This window comes from Takifugu rubripes, chromosome 14, assembly GCF_901000725.2.
Source record: "Takifugu rubripes chromosome 14, fTakRub1.2, whole genome shotgun sequence".
NCBI lineage: Eukaryota > Metazoa > Chordata > Actinopteri > Tetraodontiformes > Tetraodontidae > Takifugu > Takifugu rubripes.
Genome location: NC_042298.1, coordinates 4,750,890 through 4,775,899, shown reverse-complemented (window position 1 = coordinate 4,775,899; position 25,010 = coordinate 4,750,890). Strand labels below are relative to the sequence as shown.

The following is a 25,010-nucleotide window of genomic DNA, read 5'->3' as shown; positions in this document are numbered from 1 at the left end:
GCGGTTATAAATATGGAAATGCATCGGTCATACAAGAGTCACGCAGCATCCCATTGGTCTCAGTCTGCTGCCTCAGAGGGTCTCTGTAGTACCTGGCGACCACGGAACCAAGAGCCGAGCCAGAAAACCAGCTCGCAGCTGAACACTGTGAGGCTGCAAATCTCTCTTTGTCAAGTGGCGGAGCTGCTCCTCTAATAGGAACAAAGAAGCTTTTGTCACATCAGCATTTAAAACCTGATTGTCTCCCTTCAACAGCCATTTAAATTGGACAAACATGGCTGCTGCTTATTTATAGTAAAAGGCGCGCTGTCTGCATCCGGCACGCTGCAGCTGCGCTCTAATCTGAATTTGTCACGGTCCAAGTTTGATGTTTTAAAGCCGCAGATCGCCGCTGAATGATCGGAATGGCAGCACAGCAGAGCAAAACGAGGCGGTGGTGGCTAAATTCAGGGATAATACATTATTAATCCAGCAGCCATGGATAAATATTTCACATGGATCTTCAGTCGTGTCATTGTCTGTTTGCATGTGGCTCCTGGAACGCAGGGCTCGAGTATGGTGGAAGTGCCACGTGCACGACTCTCACATCTCACGGCCTCTATGTTAGCTCTGTAGGATCAGGGATCAAACTTTTGAAACATGCAGTATATGTTATGGGTTCATTATGTCTTCCTCCTTCACTTTTTCCTCCTTTTAATCGACTTTATATGAAGAGGCAAGGCCAGATGTGGGCTGCAACATCTGCAGTGGAGCGATAGGGCACGCAGGAGGGCGAGCGATAAATAAGGGTTGTCTCCTGCGACGATGGGAGCGGAACTTTACGCGCCCGCGGCCGGTGGACCGTACATAAGCAAAAGAGACTCTCCTGTAAATAATTCATTCCAATGGGAGCTTTCTGAGTGCATGCACACACACATGCAGGATGCTCTCACACATAAATGGCTGCCTCCTAAAGCAGTACACACACTCACAAATGCTCACCAGAGAGCAGCCTTCTAATTTTATTCCCTGATGAATATTTATCATTGAAACACCCAAAAAAAACTTTTTTTGTGTAGTGAGAGGGATATATCAGACATTTTATGTTGACTTTTAGGCAAATACATACCCCACCTTGATAAATAAAGCATGTCTGAGTCATTCCCTGCTGAATGTTACTTTCATTTTTATTAAAAATACTTTTTTTTAGTACAGGATGCACTTTCCAATCCAGGGAAGCGGTTGGAAGGTCATGATGAGTTTTGTTTTACATCATGTGACCTGTGAATAATCTGAAATATACAATACATATTCCATGTTTCTTCGTGTTTGTGTGTGTGTGTGTGTGTGTATGTGTGTGTGTGTGTGTGTGTGTGTGTGTGTGTGTGTGTGTTAGGTAACAAAATCAGATGTCACATAAAATACAAGGACTTGGAGCACAGGCTGCACCTATTGCTTTATCACTATTCAGTTAGCATTCAAGCTAATGCTAAGCTGTAAATGGACACCGTGTGGGCGTGGCTCAGGTGCAGAGGTGATAGGAGGGTTGTTGGTTTAATGTGTTAGTGGTCTAAAGTGGCCTTGAGCAAGCTTGTGAGCCCCATGCTGCTGCCAAAGCTCCACCATTGGACATCAAAAACACAATCAAACACTTCAGATTGCTCAAATAAGCAATATCTCAGGCTAATTAATAATCATTCAGCGGGTTTCCACTTCCTGTCAGGACGCAAAATGAGGATCCCAGTGCGACGTGAAGTCATCAGTACTCCTTTGGAAGGCTCTGGAGGGCGGGCTGCATGTATGTCGGAGTGTGACAGAAGGTCCGTCATTGAAGTCTGTCACGTCCAGACGCTCCGCAGGGTTATGCAACATGTTTGCAACATGGAGAATGATTTTATCACACACAGAAACACACACCCGAGGGTACAAGCCCTAAAGCGCAGCCATGTTCCAGGAGATCACACACACACACACACACACACACACACACACACGAACAGACATGTTTGCACAGACCACAGCTGACTCACATCTGATGGCATCTTTGGTGTTCACTGTTTCCCATCTGTCAGAGGACCGAGTTGTTCCGACATCCCATTTAAATCATATTTTTCCATTTTCCTTTGCTGCTGTACACAAAAAAATATCTGAAATTTACCTTTACAAGATAAAAAAGACTTCACTGGGAATAAACAAAAAATCCGACTGTGCCCAAAAATTCAGTTGATTTGATTATTATCAACCTTGTACTTAATCGGAAACTTCAGAACTCAGAGTAAAATCATTTTCAGTGCTTGAAAGGTGTCGTGGGAGGGCCTGAATTTCCATCATGGCTCTTTTCTTCTGATCATCAGTCGCACAAGAACAAAGTGACTATCAGAGAGGACATCTAGACTGACGTGGTGCGTCTGTTGAGTGAACCACTGCGTAGATGTGATCGCTCTGATTGTGCCTGATCTTCTCTGCTCTTATCAGAAACATTCGGTTCCTGCTTCTCTGATCTCCTTTGATGCTTTGTGATGTTTGTGGTTACGAATAAATGAACTGCTGAATCAAGAACGAGGGAATGCAAAAACCTCAGCCAACAAAGTTATCAGGTTTTCATTTAAAGCACCGATTGTAGCATTAGCATGTTCATCTGATTAGCATCTGTGAGACCCTCTTTAACATTCATGCAAGGTCTAATTTTAGGGAAGAGTTAAAAAAAAATATCCTAAAAACAAGATTAAGATTAAACCTTAGGAGAAAAGGACCAAGGCAAAATATGCAAACCTTAACTACAGTTGAGAAAAAATGCATTCTCCAATTATTTTCCACCTTCCCGCTCTTCCTCACACACACATATGAGGATGTGCACACACTCCGCGGCCACCCACAGGAGCACGGCAAAGCACCGGCAGGTCTGCAGCCCGCGAGGCTTTTTGCCTGTGAATGACGGGCCGATCTTGAAGGCAGCAGCTGCCTGCCCCACAGCTCCAAGTGGAGCAGAAAATCAGGATAATTTCATTGTGATAATCAGCCTCCTGTTATCCCCGTCACTTTCCCTCGTGGAGGAGGGTGTGGAGAGGATGAAAACACAGAGAATGTGCGTTTCACGCCTGGCTGGCTGCAGCGGACCTTCACCTTCTGTGCTTTTATTGGACATATTCAGTTTTTGGTTGCTGTGAAGACTTTGATGAATTTCTGGATTTTATGCTCTCTCCAGAATCACAGTCGCATCTGATCTCTGCAGCTCCCCGGCTCCTTATCGTTCCAGAAATCATGTTCCAGTTAATCAGATCAGGGTTTTTGAAACAGGAGCTGTGAAGTCACGTGGAACAGCCTGAATTATTATTTTTTTGCCCCCACAACACTGACAGTAGGTGCAGGCCCGGGGGCAAGAGAAGTGGAGTTTTATTCTAAGTAAACCAGAAATGTGGATATTTGTGTTGGTTTTAATTACTTAAAACTGGTGTGAAAGTGTGTGTGGATGCTCCAGTGTAGACAAACTACAACACAACAGTCGGCAGAACTTTAACTTCTCACCTCGGCTGAACTGTCTACACTCAGCACAGATTTCACATCTCTTTTTCTCCTTTTCAAATGTTCTTCTAAGCTGTCATTAGCACTTTTCTCTCTCTTCCTCTTCATATTGTTCCCTGTGAGACACAGTCCCATGCATGTCTCCTGCTGCCTGTGTGGGTTTTCTCCAGGTATTCCAGGTTCCTCCTACGGTCCAGAAACATTAAACAGAAACAGCAAGTTGATCAGAGCCTCAGGAATATGACATTTTAGAAATAATGTAATGACAGAGTGGGCAAAGTTTATCCTATGATGAGCTACCGGGGGAATGAAATCCATCCCACACAATTAAGCAGGAAAAATGAGTTCATTTGTATTTAAGAACAGTTATCTTGATATCTTCTCTGCACACATAAAGCTGCTGTTTCAGTCTATATGTTGCAATATTCTGATTGATATCGGTGCCCTCTAGTGGACGAGAAGCGACACATGTTTTTCACTGATCGGCGCTTTCAGGGAGAAACAATAGAAAAAAGTCCATACAAACTGTGCAGAAACGGTGCCTTAAACCCACCTCTTCACAGAGAGGCTTCTCGCTGTGGTTCGGTTTCGGTAGAACTGAGAAATAGCTGGAAGAAACCCAACAACACCAGTTCATCAATGTCAAGAAAGTCAGCTTCGGTTTACGCGTTGGTCTAACCTGGGAATCTGTCCCTCCCTGCACCCTCCCGCTCCTCCTCCTCCTCCTCTTCCTCCTCCTCTTCCACTGGCAGCAGCTTCCTCCTGCGGAGCCTTCAGCGCACGGGCACCACCACGCACGTTCGCGGGTGATCGCGGCAAAACCGGGCCGGCTCCCCGCTGCGCGATGGGCACCTTCCCCCTGTGACCACCGCGGTCCTCCTCATCAGAACAGCAGGAACAGAAGCCCGACCACCAGGACCATGAAGTTGACGGTGCTCTTCCTCCTGTCGCTGTCCCGCCCGGTGTTCCTCACCGACACCTCCGGTAAGACGACCCCGCCGTCTTTCCTTCCTCATCTTCCTCATCACTTTATTGTTGTGCGTGTTCCGTGTTGAGTGTGGACAGAATCGCAGACAGAGCGCGTGATTAAAGTCACCCCATGACCTTGATGCAGCGCAACCTGCACATTTCAAAGACCGTTTTAGTCTTGCTTTTACAAAATTGACATTAAATGAATTTGTTCTGAATGTTACATTGCCGCTGTGGAAATTTAACCCTGAGGGGTAAATTGAAAGGATGTTTCCCAACTTTGGGCCCGTATTTTGACATTGTGCATCCAAACAGCACAACTAAAGTCCCTCGGGTCAACCATCATTAGCCCAGGCCCAGTTCTGTCTGTCTGGGAGGCTTCGGCGGTCCGAAGAAGAAAACAATCTGGACTCACCAAACTTTTGATGAATTCGTTTTGTCTTCACATATTTATGCCCCTTGATCCTGGCCTGTGTTCACGTTAAGCTTTAGGTGAACTGAACCTTTATTAGTGCAATTACGACCCCAAACATCATCAGTGCAGCTCCAGAAGGAGCCAGACGCCGTCGTACGGCAGGTGGTTCTGTGCTTTGCTTACATGTTAAGTCTAATCGAGCGTGAATCCAGACAGATGTGGAGTCGGAGGATAAACCAGCGTGGGGGTCAAGGTGTTCGCTCTTCCTCACACACATTAGCTCTTCCTCTCGGTCTCCCTTGTGTTTGACATTGCAGCTGTCTCATGTCAATACAGCCGTCTCTGGTGTCCTCAGAGACATCAGATCGCCTCAGGCGGAGGGACACAGAGCTGCCGACTGCTGTTAGCTCACGGCAGCGATGCACCATTAGACCCTCGTCTCCTCCTACAATACCTGCCTGAGTTGTTTTATTACAGGTTTTAAAGATCTGGTAAAATATTTCCTTTGCAGGAAATGTTCTTCCAGATTTTAATTCAAGAGCCTCGATGCGTTAGTCACAGTTGACACTCAAATCAACGATAGAAAATCAAATAAAATCATTGTAAAAAGGTAAAAGGCAGGTAAACTGATTTGAAAATAAAATACAAATTGGGGGAAATTTGGAAGTAAATGCATGAAAAGCTCTGAGGGGAAACCCAGCTGACCTGATTACGGCAGACAGGTTGTTTCAGAGCCTTGCGGCTCTGATGCAAAGGCTCTCACCCCCCCAACCCCATATTTATCATCCAGGTCACCAGAGCAGATCATTTATCCACACCTATGCTGTGGTGAGAGTCAGAAATGGGAGGGACAGAAACTCACACTGCTCAACCATTTACCAGACCAACTAGTTTGCGCTAAAACAAGGTGCAAAATGATCTTCTCTTCTTTAAATCAGATCCAAAAGGCTCTGCTAGCATTAGCTGTGTATCAAACCGGACAGGGAGGTCCTGTCGGGGCTCTGAAAGCTGCTTTCTGCCTGTCTGCTCCAGCCCAGAGCGAGTTTGTGTCCCTGGCGGAGATGGAGGACGCTCTCCTCAGGAACCTTTTCCAAGGATACCAGCGTTGGGTCCGGCCCATCCAGCACGCCAATGACACCATCAAAGTGCGCTTCGGACTCAAGATCTCCCAGCTGGTTGATGTGGTGAGACAACGGACGAGGCGTTCTTTCCTCTTATTCAGTACTTCACCGCTGAAAAACACTTTCCCCCAATAATTTTCCCACATTATTGAATGATTGAAACAAGTGCAGATTGTCGTCATTTATTTTGAAAGTCGTGTTTCGGCTGTCGGCGTGGACCTTGATGTCGCTGTATAACCGGAGTGGTTATTTAATATTTCGGCTGCTGTCTGCGATAGGTCGAGATGGTTTGGATGTTCCAGAGGAGGGAGCAGAGGAGGCGAATGGAGGAGTTCAACCCCTTCGCCTGAAATATTCATCCAAACCAGTTTAAAGTCGACTACACAGAGCCAGGAAAGAAAGAAAGAAAGAAAGAAAGAAAGAAAGAAAGAAAGAAAGAAAGAAAGAAAGAAAGAAAGAAAGAAAGGAAGAAAGAAAGGAATGAAGGGAGTGCAGCCATCTCTCCTGCTGCTGCGAGCGTCTGCATTAGATTATGCTTCCCCTGTTTTATGTGATCACTAAAGCAGCCGACTCATCTTGACAGCTGTGGCCTGCTCTGAAACTCACAGAGCAGCTACCATCTCTCCCAGCAGGGGCCATTTCTGTCACATCTTTCACCCTTAGATTTGCCTCTGCCAGTGTAGAAGCGCAGGCGTATTTCCCGCTCTCCATCCCCCCATTGCTCTATCGCTCCTCTGACCTCGCCTTGCATTTGCCTCGCTCATGGTTGGGCGACGGAAGCCACCACTGGGTTCAGGTTTCTTTCATGGAAGCGGGGAGAGATAATGTAGTTAGCTTCCATTATAGCTTCTCCTATAGTCCATTTATCAAGCAACACACTTTAATGAGGGGTCAACAAACACTGAGCACTTCTACATTACACAAACACTTCAGCCTTCAGCTTGGCGTGTTTGGATGGCGTTAGCATATCTGGTGTTATAAAATAAAGCCCAACCATTAATGCTAGCATGCATGCATAGCTTACAGAACCCTTGTTTTATTTTACTGAAACATTTTGTCTGAAATCAATCAGTATCTGTTGGTAAGAGTACACATTTTTTTAGTTCCCAAATATGGATAATAACGCTCATGGAGAGGGATCTGCAACCATATTTTAAGAAATAATGACTTCATTAAGCAAAGGAAAGCAAATTTTTGTGAGGGCAATTACGTTCTGTTGAATTTTGGACACTCCATCATTAAAAACAACATTAAAAGCCACTTTTATCAATCAAGCTCAGTGGCGGCTACATGGACAGCATGCATTTAATGGCTAATGAGTCCCTTACTCATGTGTTAGCTCCAAAACTAACATTTGTTGGTTCTGTTTTAGGATGAGAAGAACCAGCTGATGACCACCAATGTTTGGCTGTGCCAGGTGAGAACCCCCCCCCCCCCCAATGATTCATTAACATTGTGTTAATGTTGACCTCAGTCCATCACAGAAATATGCAAATCCGTCTAATTAGGAGTGGATCGATTTCAAGCTTCGCTGGAATCCAGACAAATATGGTGGCATCACCTCCATCAGGGTTCCCTCAGAAAACCTCTGGCTGCCCGACATCGTCCTTTACGAGAAGTAGAGCCTCCCATCACCAGTAATGCTGTTTTCAAAGAACAGGAACACGGGCTGGTTTTCTTTCTCCGCAGTGCTGATGGGAGGTTCGAGGGCTCCCTGATGACCAAAGCCATCGTCAGGTACAACGGCGCCATCACCTGGACGCCCCCTGCTAGTTACAAATCCGCCTGCACCATGGACGTCACCTTCTTCCCCTTCGACCGCCAGAACTGCACCATGAAGTTTGGCTCCTGGACCTACGACGGCACCATGGTGGACCTGATTCTGATCGACAAGCAGGTGGATCGGAAGGACTTCTTCGACAACGGGGAGTGGGAGATCCTCAGCGCCACCGGCGCTAAAGGGAACAGGAAGGACGGCCTGTACTCATACCCCTTCATCACATATTCCTTCATCCTGAAGAGGCTGCCGTTGTTCTACACCCTCTTCCTCATCATCCCCTGTTTGGGTCTGTCCTTCCTGACGGTCCTGGTCTTCTACCTGCCCTCGGACGAAGGGGAGAAGCTGTCCCTCTCCACCTCCGTCCTGGTGTCACTCACCGTCTTCCTCCTGGTCATAGAAGAAATCATCCCCTCCTCCTCCAAGGTCATCCCTCTCATCGGCGAGTACTTGCTCTTCATCATGATATTCGTCACGCTCTCCATCATCGTCACCGTCTTCGTCATCAACGTGCACCACCGCTCCTCGGCCACCTACCACCCCATGTCGCCATGGGTCCGCACTCTCTTCCTGCAGAAACTCCCGAGTTTGCTCTGCATGCGGGGCCACACGGACCGCTACCATTACCCAGAGCTGGGACCCGAAAGCCCGGAGCCGAAGCCTCGGTCAGGCGGTCGGAGGGGGGGGCAGAGAATCAGCAGTGGAGGCACCTATGGACAGGCGTCCTCGGAGGGAAAGGATGATGAGGACTGGGCGACCATGCTGGACAAGGCCATCTTCTCTGTCCGCTACATAAGCAGACACATCCGCAAGGAGCACTTCATCCGTGAGGTGGGTTCACTGAAGCCATGGGAGCTGTGGGAACCGGAGTCCGGGTCGAATATGTCTCATATGAACTGTTCAATTAAGTACATGACTTTAAAGGTGATTTGAAACCCTTCAAAGGGGGCGAGGCTCCAGCTGCAGGGGAGGGGGAGGGGCTAAAACAGTGTAAGACTCCCTTTATGGAGAAGTGACCTCAGGGACTTTAGTTCATGACTGGACCTTAATGGGCTGCTGTCACGCCTTTGGTTTCCCAGGTGGTGCAGGACTGGAAGTTCGTGGCTCAGGTGTTGGACAGGATCTTCCTCTGGGCCTTCCTCACCGTCTCCGTGCTGGGCACCATCCTCATCTTCACTCCAGCTCTGCAGAAGTTCATGCAAGTCCTCCCCCAGTCCTCCAGTGAGGAGCTTCCTTCCAACCTGCCGCAGTGACTCACAGGTCTGAACAACAGCTATGCAAGGCTGACTATTATTATGGTATACTGTTCATGTAACCTTACTTTAGTTACCTGATTAACTGTCTTCTCTGTTCTCACTGTCTAAAATGGTTCTAATGCAAAGAATTCACTCAGTGTGTTTTGTTGCGTTCAGGCAGTTGTTTCAGTTTCAGGTTTCAGGTGTCGGAGGCTTGAGAAGATCTGATGAAGAATTATTTTAGCCTGCTGACATAAAATGAAATAAAAAGAAATCCTCTGACTGCTTTAAGGGAAAAGTGAAAACTTTCCAACAGAGAACTTTCTCTGAGTTCACGTCTGTGTTGAATTTGGCACTTCTCGCATGAATGCTTCCAATTTCCCCTGGGAGACGGGCCACCTGCATCAAACGTCTCGTATCGACTCCGAAGAGAAGAAAAAGTAGATATTTCCATACATATTTATTTACCTACCAGGAATAGAACAGAACAGTGTACTCTGATGTCACGTCCTTTATTGACTGTCTGGATTTGTTTTATTGTCGACTCTTGTATTTCCATACGTCTGATGATGATCTGATAAAATCAGAACAGTGTTAAAAAAAAGCAGCACAACTGTTTTGTTAACATAAATCACATCAAGTTGTTTTGAATGTTGAAAAAAAATTAAACCGAATAAATTCTGCTTTAATCAAATGTCAGGTTGAAAAACAATAAAAGAACAACAGCGCCCCCGGCGGCCAAGTGGAGAGATGCACAACTCCTGCAAACGTCAACTGATAAATATGTCCCACTTTCCCCAGAATGTTCTGTAATTTAATTGTATAAGTTAAATGAACACAATAAAGCACTGTTTTATTTGCCTTTAGTGTTTAATTCAGTTACATACTTGACGCTGTTAATGAACAAATTATGCATCTAATGATTCTGCAACATAAAAACTCTTCCAGGTTTGTTGCCTCTCCACGAAAAACTACAACATCGGAGTTTTTATCTGTGTCCCCCTGTCTGACTGTCCAGGTGAGCTTGTGCGTTCCGCAGCATCTCCATATACATCCTGTTGTTCTCCCTAAGCAATGAAACACAACAAATGATCAGAGAAGGCTGACTGTTGATCCCCACACACCCCACACTAACTGCTTCACGTGCACCGGTTCACAGTAAGATCTGCACGGATGCTGCTGCTGATGTCACTCACGTGGCGACGGAGCGGTCAAACATCAGGTTATTCAGGTCTATGTAGTACTGAGCATTAGTGCGTAGAGCTGTCCAATACTCGTTGGCCTGATGATGAAAAACAGCTTTTTTATTGCAGGTCTTCGCTGGCTGGGGGTGATGCTACCAGAGCCTCTCACCTGCTCCTGAACGGTGTATCCCCACATGTTCTGGGAATGATATGGATCCCAGTATCCCGACTGTCTCTTCAGCCGGATGAACGTCTTGGCCTCTTTTTCCTTCACGAAGGGAGCAGCTAAAACCCCTGAGCAAGGATAAAAACACGAGATCGTCAAACCCTTTCTGATCTGGAACCATTTGCACTTGATCCTTTTAAGTACAGTATTTGCTTTACTCACCACTGACGAGAACAAACAGGAGCACAAACCTCATTTCTACAATGGCAAGTTAAAGAATTAACACAACACAAATCATATCGATTTTAAAGTTTCACCTCCTAAACTTTGATCAAAGTGTAGATAATCATAAATGTGGGGTTTACCTGCAGCGTGAGAGTGGATCTGCTGAGTGCTGCAGCGTCTCTGGAACCTCTGGTGTGAATGTGAACCTGAACAGGAGCCTCTTTCACAGACGGTCGGCCTGGAGATGAATAAACAGGCCGAGCCGTCACAGCCGGCTCTTCCGTGTGCCAGAGGTCTCATCCAAAAACACCCTCTCTGCAGGAACGGGTCACACTTCACAGTCAACACAAAGATCATACTGTGTGCTCCAAGTCTGGCAGGAAGAAAACAGGCTGCAGAGCTCACAGCAGCCTGAAGATTTGAACAGTCCAATGTATTTAGGTTACAGTATAAAAGGAGAAAAGGGTTCATCCTTTTCATTATTGTTGGGTTATAAGAAATGCAATTAGATATTTTTAGAAATATATAGAAAATGAATCATGAATCTGCATTATCTGTCACTCTAAATCTGTTTCATCAACAAAATGCCCTTAAAATAACTTAACTATTTAAAGTGCAGTTCAAATGTTGTTATTTAAAAAAACCAATTTAAACTTGCTGTGATTTCGCGCCGATGCAGCCTTTTTCCGCTAGAGGGCGGTATTACCGCATTCTTGTGGCGTCTGCTTCAGGCATTGAAATCTGACATCTGCTGACATTTAATGCTAAATTATTTTCTTTACTTAAAATAATTGAAGACTTTTTTTAAAATATTAAAGTAATACAAACTCAACTTGAATAATTCATAAACAGTTAGGGTTAGGGTTAGCAGCAGCAGTTTTGATGCAGCAGACCGTTTCTCCTTTGGGAGGACAGAATATTTTAACCTGATTTTAAGTCAGAAACGTTTTTCCCAGATGTTGAAGATTTCACTGCGGATCTCCAGAGAATCACTTTGGATTTCTCCTTCTCAAGGTGATGCAGTGAAAATCCTAGCTGAGCAGCACGCCTCCCAGGGGCCCCTGGAAAGGATGCAATATTTACGCCTGCACTCAGGAAAATGACCATCTTACAGCTGTAGTGACTTAATGCACAGAGACAATATTGAAAAGTCAAACTCAGCTCAATTTATTAACAATTCATCACTTCTTTAATTTATGAACCTCGGCAGCTTTAATAAACTGATGAAGAAAGGGGAAAAAGCCCTTTGGCAGGTAAGACACACAGTGTCACCTGTGTTTTATTGACTCTCGTGCACACTGCGACCTTTTCCAGTCCTAAACGTGTGAGAGGGCTGACCTTTCTCTGACATCCCATAATAGGTCATGGTACCATCCGTGTAAGAGAGACAAATGGCAGGCAGATACCGTAGGAAGTTTTCTGAGGAGGATCAAGATGAAGTTTACCATACGGACACACACACACACACACACACACACACACACACACACACGCACACACACACAAACACAAACACACACTTCCAAGTAGGAAGTGTTGACCAGACTGGAGGATGTTTCTGTTTTAATGTTTGGTGCTTCTGTTCAGTTCATTACCGGTAAATCTTCAAGTGATATTTAAGTTCAATTAAAAACCGATTAAGACAAAACTTCTCATTTACGAAAGATGGAGCAGGGACCCCCCCACCCCCCCCCACCCCCCTTCTCTCCATCCTATCACCTCCAGTCAGTGGAACAATGCTTTTAAAAGCCAAATAATGCATAATACTCTGATCTAATCTCCAGAATGGATTCAGGATTACACACTCACGATAAAACGTCGCTGTTTTAACGCCGCTGAATAAAAAGAAATTAAAAATAGGAAAAATGCCGTATTATTTTCAGACGTTAAAGCAATTAAAGTGATTTTTTTCCCATGTTTTAACTCAAAAACACTTTTTCATCTCCGATCTCTGACTGATGTGATCCACACTCTGCAAGAGCCCATCAAACCTCACCAAAACGGCCGCTTCAGCGTGATGCACACTGGGATTTATGGAGCGACCCTGTCAGAAGATCTGACACCTCGCTAGGACCCCCCACCCCCCCCCGCTGTGACCGAGGTAGCAAATGGCATCAAACAGCATAAATCCGCTGCTTCTACTACAGAGGACACAGAGAAATGTCAGAGTTGGACTCACTTTAATGCAGAAATCAGACATGTCAGTGTCGGGGGGGAGGGGGGGGTCCGGATGTTCTGGTCTGTCGTTCAAACAACAGATTACTGCACAGCTCTGAACTCATGCGGTGTAAATGTGGCACAGTAGATCTAAAATATATCACGTGATGTAAGAGACAGCATCAGAAATCCAATTTTACCAATGAACCCGGTTTAAATGAACCCGGTTAAAATAAACCCGTCTAAATCGTCTAATTTATTGACGTCTTTGTTTATGTTGTGTTGACTTGACTTTTAATCTCATCTGTGTTTACCCTCTTAATTACTCCAGGACGTTCGCTCGCGTGGACGCGCGTCAGAGGGTTTCAGCATCGGCGTGAACGCGCGTTTCTGAACTCCAGCGGCGCTTCATCCTCTCTCTCTCTCCCTCTCTCTCTCTCTCTCTCTCTCTCACACACACACACACACACACACACACACACACACACACACACACACACACACACACACACACACACACACCTCCTCGTCGTCTCCCTCCTGTTTGCGGAGCAGCTTCCAGTCTTCTGCCGCTCTGAGGTTCACGGGCACCGAAGGAGCCACCGACCTGCGTCAGGATGCGCTTCTACAAGTTCTGGAGATCGGTTGGCTTCTACATCTGTGCGGCTGCGCTTTTCCAAGGTAGGAGCAACTTTTAGCCCCTTCTTCTCCTTCCTGCCTTTACTCCTCTAACGGTGCTGCTGCTTCTGGGGTTTTTGAGGGTTTCTAATTGAACGGGTTTTCTTGGCGTCTCCAATCTTTTGCTCATGGATTCAAAACTGTAGCCCGTGAATGCATCTGAAAGAAATGAGGAGGATTTTTCACTTGAATCCATGTTTCTAACAGGATGCAGATGTCCATACGAGGCTGCAGAAATGCTCCTTTCTGCAGCATCTGGGCTGTTTAGCAACAAGATTTTGACATTGTGTCTCAAACCTTTTGTCCCAGCTCTGTCTCTCTCTGTCTCTCTGTGTCTCTCTGTGTCTCTCTGCCTGCATGTCTCTGTCTCTGTGTGTCTCTCTCTGTCTCTCTGTGTCTCTCTGCCTGCATGTCTCTGTCTCTGTGTGTCTCTCTCTGTCTCTGTCTCTCTGTGTCTCTCTGCCTGCATGTCTCTGTGTGTCTGCCCCTTTCGCTCTTTCTTTAAATACTTTGAAAACTGTCTGTTTTCTGCTGAATGTTTTAATTCTGTGAGACACACCTGAACAGTCACATCGTTGTGACAGCATCTCAAGCTCAAGCGCATTGCCTCTGAAATTCATCATTGCTGTGACTAAGATGCATCTCCACTCCAGTCCAGCCAGGTCACACATCTTTCTACCCGTGGCTTTGAGAGAGTCATGATGGCATCTCTGCTCCCTGCAGGGACTCCAGCCAGACGCTGCAGACTGAGTCTTAAACTCTGGTTTGGGGAGTGTTGAAGAGAGGGTTGAGTGATATTCTGACCAGTAAAAACGCCTCCATCACATCTCAGCTCTGGGACACGTGGGTCTGCTGGTGGTAGGATGCTGGCATCCATCATCTGTGGCCCTCACACCATGAGGAACATGGATGTGGTCGCCAGGCACTCTGAACCGGACCGTGGCAAAGGTCTTAACTCCTGGATTAGGATTAAGCAGCCAGCGGTTTTAAGACTCTAAACCCTCGACTGTAGATTTATTGTGAATCTCTCCTCTATGAATCCGTCCCTCGAAAACCCCATTAACACACCCCACCATACGCTCACAGGCCTCTTCTACGGCGCTGGGCGCCTCATGGTGCCTGTAACGGCGCGTTAATGGGGTTTCCCGGTCCTGCCTCGCCGGCGTGGGTGACAGACAAAGAAAATGCTACAGCAAAACCAAAAGAGAGCGAATCAGTTCCCATCATGCTTTGAGCTCTCGCCTCACACTCAAGCCAAAACAGGAGATATTTGCAACTGAATGCCTGAACATGAAGCATCCGCCGTGGTGTCGACGGTCCTGCTCCTCAGGGAGCGGCGGTCCCTCAGCAAGGTCTTTGTGCAGCCCCCCTCCCCTCTCTAGTTTCAGAGCTCCAGGTCTTTGCTCTGTGCCCTCTTTTTGTCCAGCCTGACCCACAGAACTGATTTATTACATACATTAGGGTTGTGGTTAGTAAATTATGACCACTTGAACATGAGTTTTTTCTTAGATTGTCTAGAACTAACCACCAAAAAACAAACAAACAATACCTGAATTACTCCAAATCAATGTTGAGCCCATCTGGACAAATTCACGACACACACCATGATGAGAAAAGTGGTATTTTCAGTAGCAAAATAATCAGATTATGTCATTTCTGGAGCTATTAGATCTATCATGGGATTTATCATATAACGGCAGGTGTCAGATTATAAGAATTTGGATCAATATCTGTGTTTGTAGATTCCTTTCTTTCTTTTAAAGATGCACATGTCCCAGTGTCTTTTGTGGCTGCGATGAGCGTTTTTGGTACTATTTCCTGCTGAAAAGACATAAAACAGCATAAATTCCTTCTGCTCATTTGTAGATCGTGTGATTAAAGGTGATGACCTCATTTTTCCAGGTTCTTGCGAATAAACTGGAAAAGGACTTCCCAACCTTATCACCTTTCATGTGTTCAGAAACACAAGAGAAAGAGGAAAACACTGTCAAAAGAGAAAAGGGTTGATTTAGCATAGCTGAGAAAAATCGGGAAAATGGAAATGGCTGAATGAATTATCCCAATATTGGGAGGAGGCTTTCATGGGGGGGTTGCAGAATAAATTAGGGTGTTTATTCCAAAAGATGAAGAGAAGGGAAGAGATTAGAGGCAGAAACAGAGCAGGAATAATAGAAAGACACTTCTGCTCTCTGTCATATTCACTTGTTTAGCACTGCTGCCTTCAGAAGCACATCTGCAACATGAATAGTGATGCTCAGCATCAGCTGCATCAGATGTCTCCTAAGTTCATTCTTATATAGGTTGATATTAATGGAAGCATCTGTTGGTAAGATGCACAGCTGCCAGCTGATGTACAGACGCTCCTCAGGTCTGCCAGCGACACCATCAAGGCTCCTCTATAGGTGACCCGATGTTGTTCTTGGATTGAAACACCTCCATCTCTTTTTAGCACCCCCATCAGAGCTCCACAGACATAAAGAGGTTAACCTGCACAGCCCAGGTTCATGCCGTATTTCTCCAATCCACATTTTTTATTTCATCTCCATTGCACCTCAGTAGAGGTGTCCATCGATCGGCCCACCCGCTATTCTCATAACCGATGTGGAGGAATAATGTCTTGGTCCCCGGGGAGACAGAGAAATAAACTGTTAACAACTCCCCGCCCCCTCCCCAAGGAGTCCAGACTCATCCAGGTTTCACATATTATAGTGGAATCAACCCTGGCAGCGGTTGTCATGTGACTTCAGCCTGACTTTACGTTAGCAACTCTGATGGTCACACGCTCTCAAATTCCTCCATCCTGAAATGGTTCATCTCTGGCATCTGGTCAGTTTCCTTCACGTAGATAGACACGTCTTAGCCTTGTGTCTGTGACCTCTGACCTCTAATAATCACTGGCTGTAATGATGAAGTATTGATCTACTTTAGATGCATCATTAGCATGTGCTACTTTAGGGCGTACAGAGTTGACATGATATACCTCATATGTACTTGTGTGTGTGTGTGTGTGTGAGAGTGTGTGTGTGTGTGTATGTGTGTGTGAGAGAGTGTGTGTGTGTGTGTGTGTTTGCACCAGTCCATTATTTAACGAGATCTCCCGGTGTCTCTGGTCTTGTTCAGGGTCTCTGCAGGGGGAATACCAGAGGAAGCTCTACAAGGAACTGCTGGCTAACTACAACCGGCTGGAGAGGCCCGTGGTCAACGACTCAGCCCCCATCCTGGTGGAGCTGGGCCTCACCCTGCTGCAGATCATCGACGTGGTAAGGATGGCCGAGATCTTCCAACAAGGGTGGAATGTTAAATGTTAGAGTTCAGTCAGTTCTCTCTCGACTTTGTCCTTTGGATGCTTACAGTAATCCTTTTAACCAGGTTATTGTCCTCCTGAATAATGCCATGAAAACATTAAAGTTTTAAACCATATTACTCAGTCTTGAAATATAAATGAACAACTCAATTATTTAAAACCCTTTCACTCCTTATAGAGCGCATTTAGTCTCTTTAGTGTAACAAATAGAGACTTACGTACACAGACCAGCCATAAAAAGCAAGAGTCAAGCTCTCATCCTGATTATTCTTTCACACGTTTACATCCCTTAAATCCACCCGGGCCTTCGAAACCATTTAACAATGCTGGGTAACATCATTGTTTTCATGATTTATTCAGTTTTTTTTCACCCTTTTTTCATCTACAGGATGAGAAGAACCAAGTGTTGATGACCAATGCATGGCTGCAGTTGGTAAGTGAACATCCAGGGGTCCTCGTCTGGTTCCACTCTGGCTTTGAGTTCCAAATGTGAGCTGGACTGTCCAGTTAATCTACACCTCCTCATTCCCAATAGGAGGGGAAATGTGTTGTTTCATCCAAACAGGTTGAATAAATTCACACTCTTCTGCAGCCATAGCATCACCTTTGACCTCTGTCTCTTGTTGTCCCAGTATTGGACAGACATCTACCTAACCTGGAATCCAGAAAGCTACCCTGGTGTCCAGAACCTCCGATTCCCTTCAGACCAGGTCTGGACCCCTGACATCCTGCTCTACAACAGGTCAGAACTGTTCTGGCACCGTTCCCTAAAAGCTTCTTTACCTCCATCTCTTTCTTGGAGTTTGTGATTGAGGCCAGTTTGATGACGTTTGTTTTGGTCGGGTCTGTATTGGGGAGTTTCTGGAGTCAGTTCTGAATGTAGGCCACTGCTCTTCAGAACCACTAATTGCGCTGCCTCCGCGCGCTCGAGAGACACATCGGCACCGGTGCAGAGAAACGGGAAATAGATCCCATCTGATACGATTTGGGAACAATGCAGAAATGTCTGTATTTCAGAAAAGCACCAGGACAGAACAAAGATATGAAGGTATTAACCCAAATTTAAAAGCCCTGCTTTTAGACCTGCCTGGATTAACACCCTAATCTATTCCTGCTCTCACCTGCTTTACTCCCATATCTGCCTCTCTAATTCTCTCCATCGCCCTTCTTCTTTCTGTCTCCCAACATCTCTCTTTCATAACTCACCAATGTCTCACTCTAATTCACTTCTTTCTCTCCATATTTCTTTGTTGCTGCTCCTCCTCATAATTCATTCCACCTTCCTTGCTCCTCTTTCAGCAGGAACTTTCTCTCAGAGCTTCATCTCCTCCTGCTAAAATTCTCAACTGCTTTTTTGTTGTTGTTTGGTAATGTTCCAAACGAATGTAAAAAAGCTGAAATTCTGCTCTGGACTTATTTAATCTCTTTAGGAGATTAGGATGGAACTATTCCTCTGTTGGTCCAGTTCTTTTTCCTGCCGGAGCTGCCTCAGACCACCATTTAGCTGCTCCAGCTGTTTCTTCCTGATATGAGGAATTTTGCTAATTTTGTTATTCATCTCAATAATCACAAACACAACAATTCTGGATGCTAGCACTTATGCTTTAAAGAAACACATCAATGCATGTTCTGTAATCTATGAGCTGCCCCTTTCATTTTTAAACCACATATCAGACATCTTGGAATCTGAACATTCATTTTACAAATGTCAGGGGATTTACAATCCCATTCTGGTTCACGCCACCTCATACTTTATCAGCATGTCACCACTGTGCTAGTCGGGCATTAGTAGGTTTTTGAGCGGCAGATGGGGAGCTGTGGACGGCTGTGTTGTCAGGTCACCCTGACGCCACCATAATGCATAACCCAGCTCCCTATCCTGCCCATCCCAACTAACCACCTAACCCTGACCTAAACCCAATTCTAACCTCGACCTTAAAACAAGGTCTTAACCCTCAAACAGTCCTTTGAAGTTGTGAGGACCATCCAAAATGACCCCCCACCCCATCCCCCCTGTGTGGCTGAGTTGGTGTCTGAAGTCCATGAAGAGCCAACTCCTTGGTTTCCGTGGTGGCACATTGTCTCAGAGATTCACTCTGGTTACATTTTCAAATACACCTGTCTGTGATTGACAGCTGACTTTTTTAATTGAATTTGGCACGTTCGTTTGTCTGACGGTGTCCAATCAACGTTGTCATCCATCAATGGTGCGACTGGGAATTAATGAGGCAGGAGGACGTCCAGCTGAGGCGAATGGCAGAGATCTATTTCAGCCAGCAGAGGAGGTAGACGGAGAGAGAGGAGGGGCTGCTTGACAGAACTAGAGGAGCAGATGTAATGGACTAAATTGTAACTTTGTCTGAATCTGTTTTGAGACAGATGGTTGGATGGATGGATGCATGCTTGGCCGCCACAAGTTTTTTGGTCTTTTTATTTGATTTGGGTGGTTGCAGCCTCCCGTCCTTCCAGCAATGTTACCTGCCACTCAGCATCGTCCGCACCAGGGTCACGGTTTCACAGTACGGACTCATGAAAAAACATGTCTGTGAGTGAAAGTCAGAAACCTGTTTAGTTTCCGTTTTAGATGGATGACTCGTGTCTGCTGGTGCCACCGGAACCAGTGGAGCCAGCACCAGGCTCAGTTTCACCCCTGCTCCACTCTCAAATCTCCTTGTGGCTTTTGATCAGGAGAAACATTCTGCAGCCACATTCAACACAAAAGAATTTAATTTTCAACACCTTTTACGCCCCAGATTGTGTAATTCACATCCTTCCAGTTGATTAAACATCAGCAGCAGGGTGGACCAGGCAGCTCTGGTGATGAATTATTCAAACATTAGCTCGAATTTATCCGAAGTTGAGTGCTTTTATTCATGAACATACATCCCAGCGCGGCGTGCCTGTGTCATATGTTTGTAGATTTTCAATGATGTATTTGTGATAAAATTCTACAGTGATAACCAGGAACTTCAATCACAGTGTGAGCAGATGAAAATGTGAGTTTGTATTCCGGGTAGCGAGTAAAAGAGATGATCGAGAAATTGGACAAATAGAGTTGGAAACTTGGAGTTAACATATTTTAACCCTACGTGGAAGATGTGGTTATGAACTATTTGATCTTGTGCTCATCACAATAACACCTCCTTTGAAACCATTTGGACTTTTCAGAAGACCTTGGCTGCTTTGTAGAACCAGAAAACAACAAGTTGGGGCTCCGCTCCTCAACATCATCCGTTTGAATTAGTAAACCCAACCTCCAGGGTCCGGTTGTTGTTATGAGACACTAATGTGAGCAGACATCCTTGATTAAAGACCAGTTTGACTTTATTCCCTCCCCAGTGCCGACGAGCGGTTTGACGCCACGTTCCACACTAACGTTCTGGTGAACGCGTCAGGCTACTGTCAGTACATCCCGCCAGGCATCCTGAAGAGCACCTGCTACATCGATGTGCGTTGGTTCCCGTTTGATGTCCAAAAATGTGACTTAAAATTCGGCTCCTGGACGCACAACGGCTGGTTGCTGGACCTCCAGATGCTGGACGTGGACACGTCTACATACATACCCAACGGGGAGTGGGACCTCGTGGGTAGGGGACGGCTTTCTTGATCACACATGCAGATAAGTGTGTGATAAAGGTGTAGCTCAGCTGTGTGAGAACAGAACACACATCTGTACCCGCAGGACAAAACCTGTCCTACCTATCCTGTGTCTTTTTTGTGGCTTCGTCTTTTAGGGGTGCCGGCCAAGCGTAACGAGCTCTACTACGACTGCTGTAAGGAGCCGTACCCCGATGTGACCTTCACAGTCACCATGCGCCGCAGGACGTTGTATTATGGCCTCAACCTGCTCATCCCCTGTGTGCTGATCTCTGGCTTGGCCCTGCTGGTCTTCTTGCTGCCCGCAGACTCTGGAGAGAAGATTTCTCTGGGTGAGAAAGCCTTCAACAGACAGGGTGTCACTGAACAAAAGATAATAATTAAACTTGAAATAAAACAATATCTTTCAATGTGATCAGCAATTTTGAATAAGAATATTTGCTCTTCGAATCAGTCTGAGAGTCACTCAGCTTGTAAAGGCAGCCTGGATGATTACAAACGTCTAATACTGTCAATATACTGTACAAGTCGGAGGAGCCATCAGAGGATACATGGTTGTAGCCATGGCAACTTACTGATTACACATGTAGGTATTGACTGATTGTTTTTACCTGTGTGCTGATGTCTCTTCCTGTCTCTGTCTCAAGGCATCACTGTGCTGCTTTCGCTCACTGTCTTCATGCTTCTGGTAGCAGAGATCATGCCCGCCACGTCCGACTCTGTTCCACTCATCGGTGGGTCGTGTTTCAGTGCACGTGCCCCTTTATAACACATGCGTGTGTGCACTCAATAGGGAGATGTGCTGGTGAAGGAGGTCAGCACAGAATTTTAAGACCACCACATAAACCATTTTCTCCTACCCTTCGGGCAAATTGTGGCTTCGTGCCTTCAACGGCGCCCTCCTAGTGGAGAAAACATCCTTTGAGGTGCCCTTTAGATGAGATGCTTCCTTCTAAGGTGCTCTTCTAACCTGGAATTAGATAAAGGTCCCTGAGGTTGTCCTTCAGAGGAAACAAATAATGTAAAATTCTGCTTATGCTACCTGCTATCAGCTTATGCCACATGATAGATTGCCCTCTACGCCGCCATGCCTCTGCACCCTAAACATCCTACTGCTGCCTTTGAATAAATGAATTGTAATTAACCAGTTAATTACAAATGCACATGAGTCTGTTTGATTTATCGGCTAATTTTTGAATAAACTGCCTCCAAAAGATACCACGTTCACAATAACGGGACAAATGATAGACCTGAAAACACGCCGTCGTCTGGCAGCGCAGATAAATAAGAAACGCGTGTTGTGTGAGGCCGGAAGGCGTCGATACATCACTCGGCTGAAGCGAGTGGTTAGCAGGTAGACTAAATTTATCGGCTACAAACTGTCAGCGCCGTTAATGGGCTGTGAAATCTCCTTCTTGGGAGGCAGCAGAAGAAAGAGGACAGGAGACAGAACAAAAGACAACTGTCCCTCCTGACTGATCTGAGATCTGATCTGTTTTAATGGAAAAATGAAGTAATTAAAGTGTCTGCATCAGTTTAATGATAGAAGAGGAGGAAGAGGGAGACATGATTGTCTTTACTTCTGGTTGTTACACACGAGATACATGCATGAACACAGGGAGAACACGCGGTGGTGTGAACAGGTGCTCTGAGCATATGGAGGCGAGGGTACCTTGCTAAGGGGCACCTCTCTTTCTGCTAGCCCATTTTTCAATGTCCACAACCCAGACCAGTCCCCCGAGGTTCTGTCTGCTGCCTGTGGACGTCAGCAAGATTAATCATCTTCGTCACCGTCACAAGGTCGTCCCCTATAGCGCTGCTTTCCACTACTGTGGCCTAATGTCCAACAGTTGTTTATGTTTTTGTACTCTCAAACTTTCATAATCTGTTCGGCACAATACTTTTATTTCATTTGATGCTGCTTGTTTGGACTTAATTTATGACTGCATTTGCCAACAATGATTCCTATTTGCTATTTCATCAAATACAGTATATGATTCATTAGGCAGCAGTGTTCAGCATCTGTAGTGTGTGTGTGTGTGTGTGTGTGTGTGTGTGTGTGTGTGTGTGTGTGTTGGTTCTGCCCTTGGCAACAGTACCAGCTCTGCTTTCCATCCATGTTACAGTGTGAAGCCAACCCACATTTTCTTGGTGCTTGTTTATTAAGTCCGACTGGGCCAGTTCAGCTGGAGTTTAAATACACAGGATAAAACCCAAAACCCTCAAAAGTGAAAGTGTTTTTTTGTTGCTGTAATCAACAGCGCAGTACTTTGCCAGCACCATGATGATTGTGGGAATGTCTGTGGTGGTGACAGTGATCGTCCTGCAGTTTCACCATCACGACCCTCACGGAGGGAAGATGCCTAAATGGGTGAGTGACCGGCGTTCCCATTCTGGGGGTCATCATGTAAAACCCCTAACAGGCAGTTTCCTCTGACATCTCGCTTTGCTTTTCCAGGTTCGTGTGATTTTGTTGAACTGGTGTGCCTGGTTCCTCCGAATGAAGCAACCCGGTGACGAGCGTAAGCGGCCGGGTTATAAAGCTCGCCACCTCTCCCAGCGTCACTCCAGCTCCAGCTCCATAGAGATGAGCGCCATGCCCAGCCTCAGCGTGCCCCTCGCTCAGACCTCTGGCCCATCGTGCCCAACAGGAACCTCCAACGGCTCCATGGGTTTTTACTTTAGCACCTACCACCCGACAGACAGCTCATCCTGTCCCCCTTCCAGTGACTCTGGGGTGGCACTTGGAGGACGCAACCACAGCTCCCCCAGCGAGGAGGCGGAGCCACCTGTCGGAGGCAGCGGCGGAAGCCTGGGAATGGGAGTGGGAAGGGTCAGCATCCCCCCACCAGAGATCATGTGCATCCTTGAGGAGGTGTCCTACATAGCCCAGAGGTTCCGGGACCAAGACGAGGCCGAGGCCATCTGCAGCGAGTGGAAGTTTGCGGCGGCGGTGGTGGACCGCCTCTGTCTGGTGGCCTTCTCCCTCTTCTCCATCATCTGCACCTTCACCATCCTCATGTCTGCGCCCAACTTCATAGAGGCCGTTTCAAAGGACTTCACATAGGTGTTTCCAGCAGGACAGGGACAAAAACAGAGCAGGAGGGTCACGGAGGAATATAAAGAGTGAGGCAGGACAGGAAGTTCAAGTCAGACTTTGGAGACCCTGGAAAGGAGAAAAAGATAACCACGAGTAGAGATCCAAATCAGTAGAGTTGAACACGTCTGTTTAGTGAGTAATTAATGAGATAGAATTGATTGAAGAGAACGTTGTTTTTCCGGTCCACCTCATCACCTGTGTTCACCTGTACAGGCAGAGGTGACGTCAGCTCATAAACCTTCTGGGGACGTTACTGTCTGTTTGTGCTATCAGTGTTGGTGCATTTGATGAGTCAATAACAGATGTTACTGTGGATTTAATTACTGTTTCTTCTGTTTTAATGGCTCAACTGTCTAATTTCAGTACCGATCCTGTGTAAAAGCTAGAGGAGTCCTCGTTTGATGTTACTGTTTCAGCTAAAATAATCTCGAGCTATTTAAGACAGACGTTTGTGTCCTAAAGTGGATCTCTTGGCCAATAATGTCCCTTCAGCTGGACAGTATTTTTAATAACAGATGATATTACGCGTAAAAAAGGATTTTGTCGCTGTAAAGGTTCGCCTCTCACTGCTCCGTTCACCTCCATCAGTTAGATGTGACCTTTTTTCCAATTTGTGTCAATAAAACTTTATTCTCTGAGGAACAGAGTGTGATGGATCCTCAACTGTAGCATCACTACACTGCCTGAATAAACGCCAAGAAAACCGACATTTCATTTAAATAATAATAAGAAGTGGTGTTGCAACAAGCTCACTTGGTTTATGATTTAAACCTCATTATAAATCTATGACAGATTTATGCAGGTTTATGCAGATAAAGTCAGGGATTATATCTTTTAAACAAAGATGGTGGGCACACAGATGACTATTGAACTATCCCCCATCGGCTTCAATTTCACCTTTCTAAAAAGTAATTAAGGAAAGCCGTGAAATATAACAAAACCCATGAAGGTGGTTTTCATTTGGCCTGATTGTTCAACAATAAAGTAATTCCCTTCCCGCTTCAAGCAGAAGGTGAAATTAACCAACCAAGTGTCTCCAAAGCACACATGACGGAGGAGCATCCTAATCTGAAACTATTACATAACTGTAAATTAACAGAGACTCTGTCAGGACATGTAGGTTAGATGATAAAGCATCAGCTGGCAACCATATAGCCATATGTTTGTGTGTGTGTGTGTGTGTGTGTGTGTGTGTGTGTGTGTAGGAGAGTCTTTACTGTTGAGGTGTGTATTAGCCAGGGTGCACAACCTGAGAAGCAAATTCACATCTGGAGGCTGTTACTCCCTCAGTGTTGCTGACTGTCAGATTATCTAAGAACCGGAAGGTTCAGGTCCAACCTCTGGAGCACGGAGGCCCCAGGGAGGGATGTGAACCCCTGATGATTGGAATGACCCCTGACCCCTGAACAGTGGTTGACCTCAGAGTATTTGTGCTGAAATTCTTATGAGTGAGATATTGCTTTCATTCCATAGAAAGCCACAGTGAGCTTAACCTTTGACCTCCAAACAAATGATGTCCTCTTTGGAGGCCAGTTGGTCTTAACCAAACCTGAAAAAAATTAATTAAGTGCATCATTGTTG

The 25,010-nt window shown here is 45.8% G+C and overlaps 3 protein-coding genes across 3 annotated transcripts; 2 read left to right on the top strand and 1 right to left on the bottom strand.

The window, feature by feature from the left end:
• The first annotated feature begins 4,253 nt into the window (after positions 1-4,253).
• Positions 4,254-9,879, top strand: LOC446016 (neuronal acetylcholine receptor subunit non-alpha-2). The gene is made up of 6 exons (XM_029847596.1): positions 4,254-4,485; positions 5,918-6,069; positions 7,379-7,423; positions 7,515-7,624; positions 7,696-8,614; positions 8,863-9,879. The coding sequence occupies exons 1-6, from the start codon at positions 4,422-4,424 to the stop codon at positions 9,034-9,036; spliced, it is 1,464 nt and encodes a 487-aa protein (XP_029703456.1). The 5' UTR covers positions 4,254-4,421; the 3' UTR covers positions 9,037-9,879.
• LOC115252427 (uncharacterized protein C3orf85-like) lies at positions 9,874-10,861 on the bottom strand. The gene is made up of 5 exons (XM_029847597.1): positions 10,734-10,861; positions 10,591-10,626; positions 10,372-10,496; positions 10,215-10,300; positions 9,874-10,085 (listed from the first exon to the last, which is right to left on the bottom strand). The coding sequence occupies exons 2-5, from the start codon at positions 10,622-10,624 to the stop codon at positions 10,007-10,009; spliced, it is 324 nt and encodes a 107-aa protein (XP_029703457.1). The 5' UTR covers positions 10,625-10,626; positions 10,734-10,861; the 3' UTR covers positions 9,874-10,006.
• A 2,376-nt stretch (positions 10,862-13,237) lies between these two features.
• On the top strand, positions 13,238-24,070 carry LOC446091 (neuronal acetylcholine receptor subunit alpha-7). The gene is made up of 9 exons (XM_029847595.1): positions 13,238-13,431; positions 16,549-16,688; positions 17,121-17,165; positions 17,365-17,474; positions 20,072-20,319; positions 20,467-20,661; positions 20,977-21,063; positions 22,591-22,700; positions 22,788-24,070. The coding sequence occupies exons 1-9, from the start codon at positions 13,368-13,370 to the stop codon at positions 23,394-23,396; spliced, it is 1,608 nt and encodes a 535-aa protein (XP_029703455.1). The 5' UTR covers positions 13,238-13,367; the 3' UTR covers positions 23,397-24,070.
• The last annotated feature ends 940 nt before the right edge of the window (positions 24,071-25,010 follow it).

Coding starts and splice junctions, on each gene's coding strand:
- LOC115252427 (XM_029847597.1), bottom strand. CDS start 10,624: ATGAGGTTTGTGCTCCTGTTTGTTCTCGTCAGTG. Junction 10,497..10,590: donor CCTGTTTGTTCTCGTCAGTG/GTGAGTAAAGCA, acceptor ATCCTTGCTCAG/GGGTTTTAGCTGCTCCCTTC. Junction 10,086..10,214: donor TTTGACCGCTCCGTCGCCAC/GTGAGTGACATC, acceptor TTCATTGCTTAG/GGAGAACAACAGGATGTATA.
- LOC446091 (XM_029847595.1), top strand. CDS start 13,368: ATGCGCTTCTACAAGTTCTGGAGATCGGTTGGCTTCTACATCTGTGCG. Junction 17,475..20,071: donor GACATCCTGCTCTACAACAG/GTCAGAACTGTT, acceptor TTCCCTCCCCAG/TGCCGACGAGCGGTTTGACG. Junction 22,701..22,787: donor GAGGGAAGATGCCTAAATGG/GTGAGTGACCGG, acceptor TTGCTTTTCCAG/GTTCGTGTGATTTTGTTGAA.
- LOC446016 (XM_029847596.1), top strand. CDS start 4,422: ATGAAGTTGACGGTGCTCTTCCTCCTGTCGCTGTCCCGCCCGGTGTTC. Junction 6,070..7,378: donor TCTCCCAGCTGGTTGATGTG/GTGAGACAACGG, acceptor GTTCTGTTTTAG/GATGAGAAGAACCAGCTGAT. Junction 7,424..7,514: donor CCAATGTTTGGCTGTGCCAG/GTGAGAACCCCC, acceptor CCGTCTAATTAG/GAGTGGATCGATTTCAAGCT.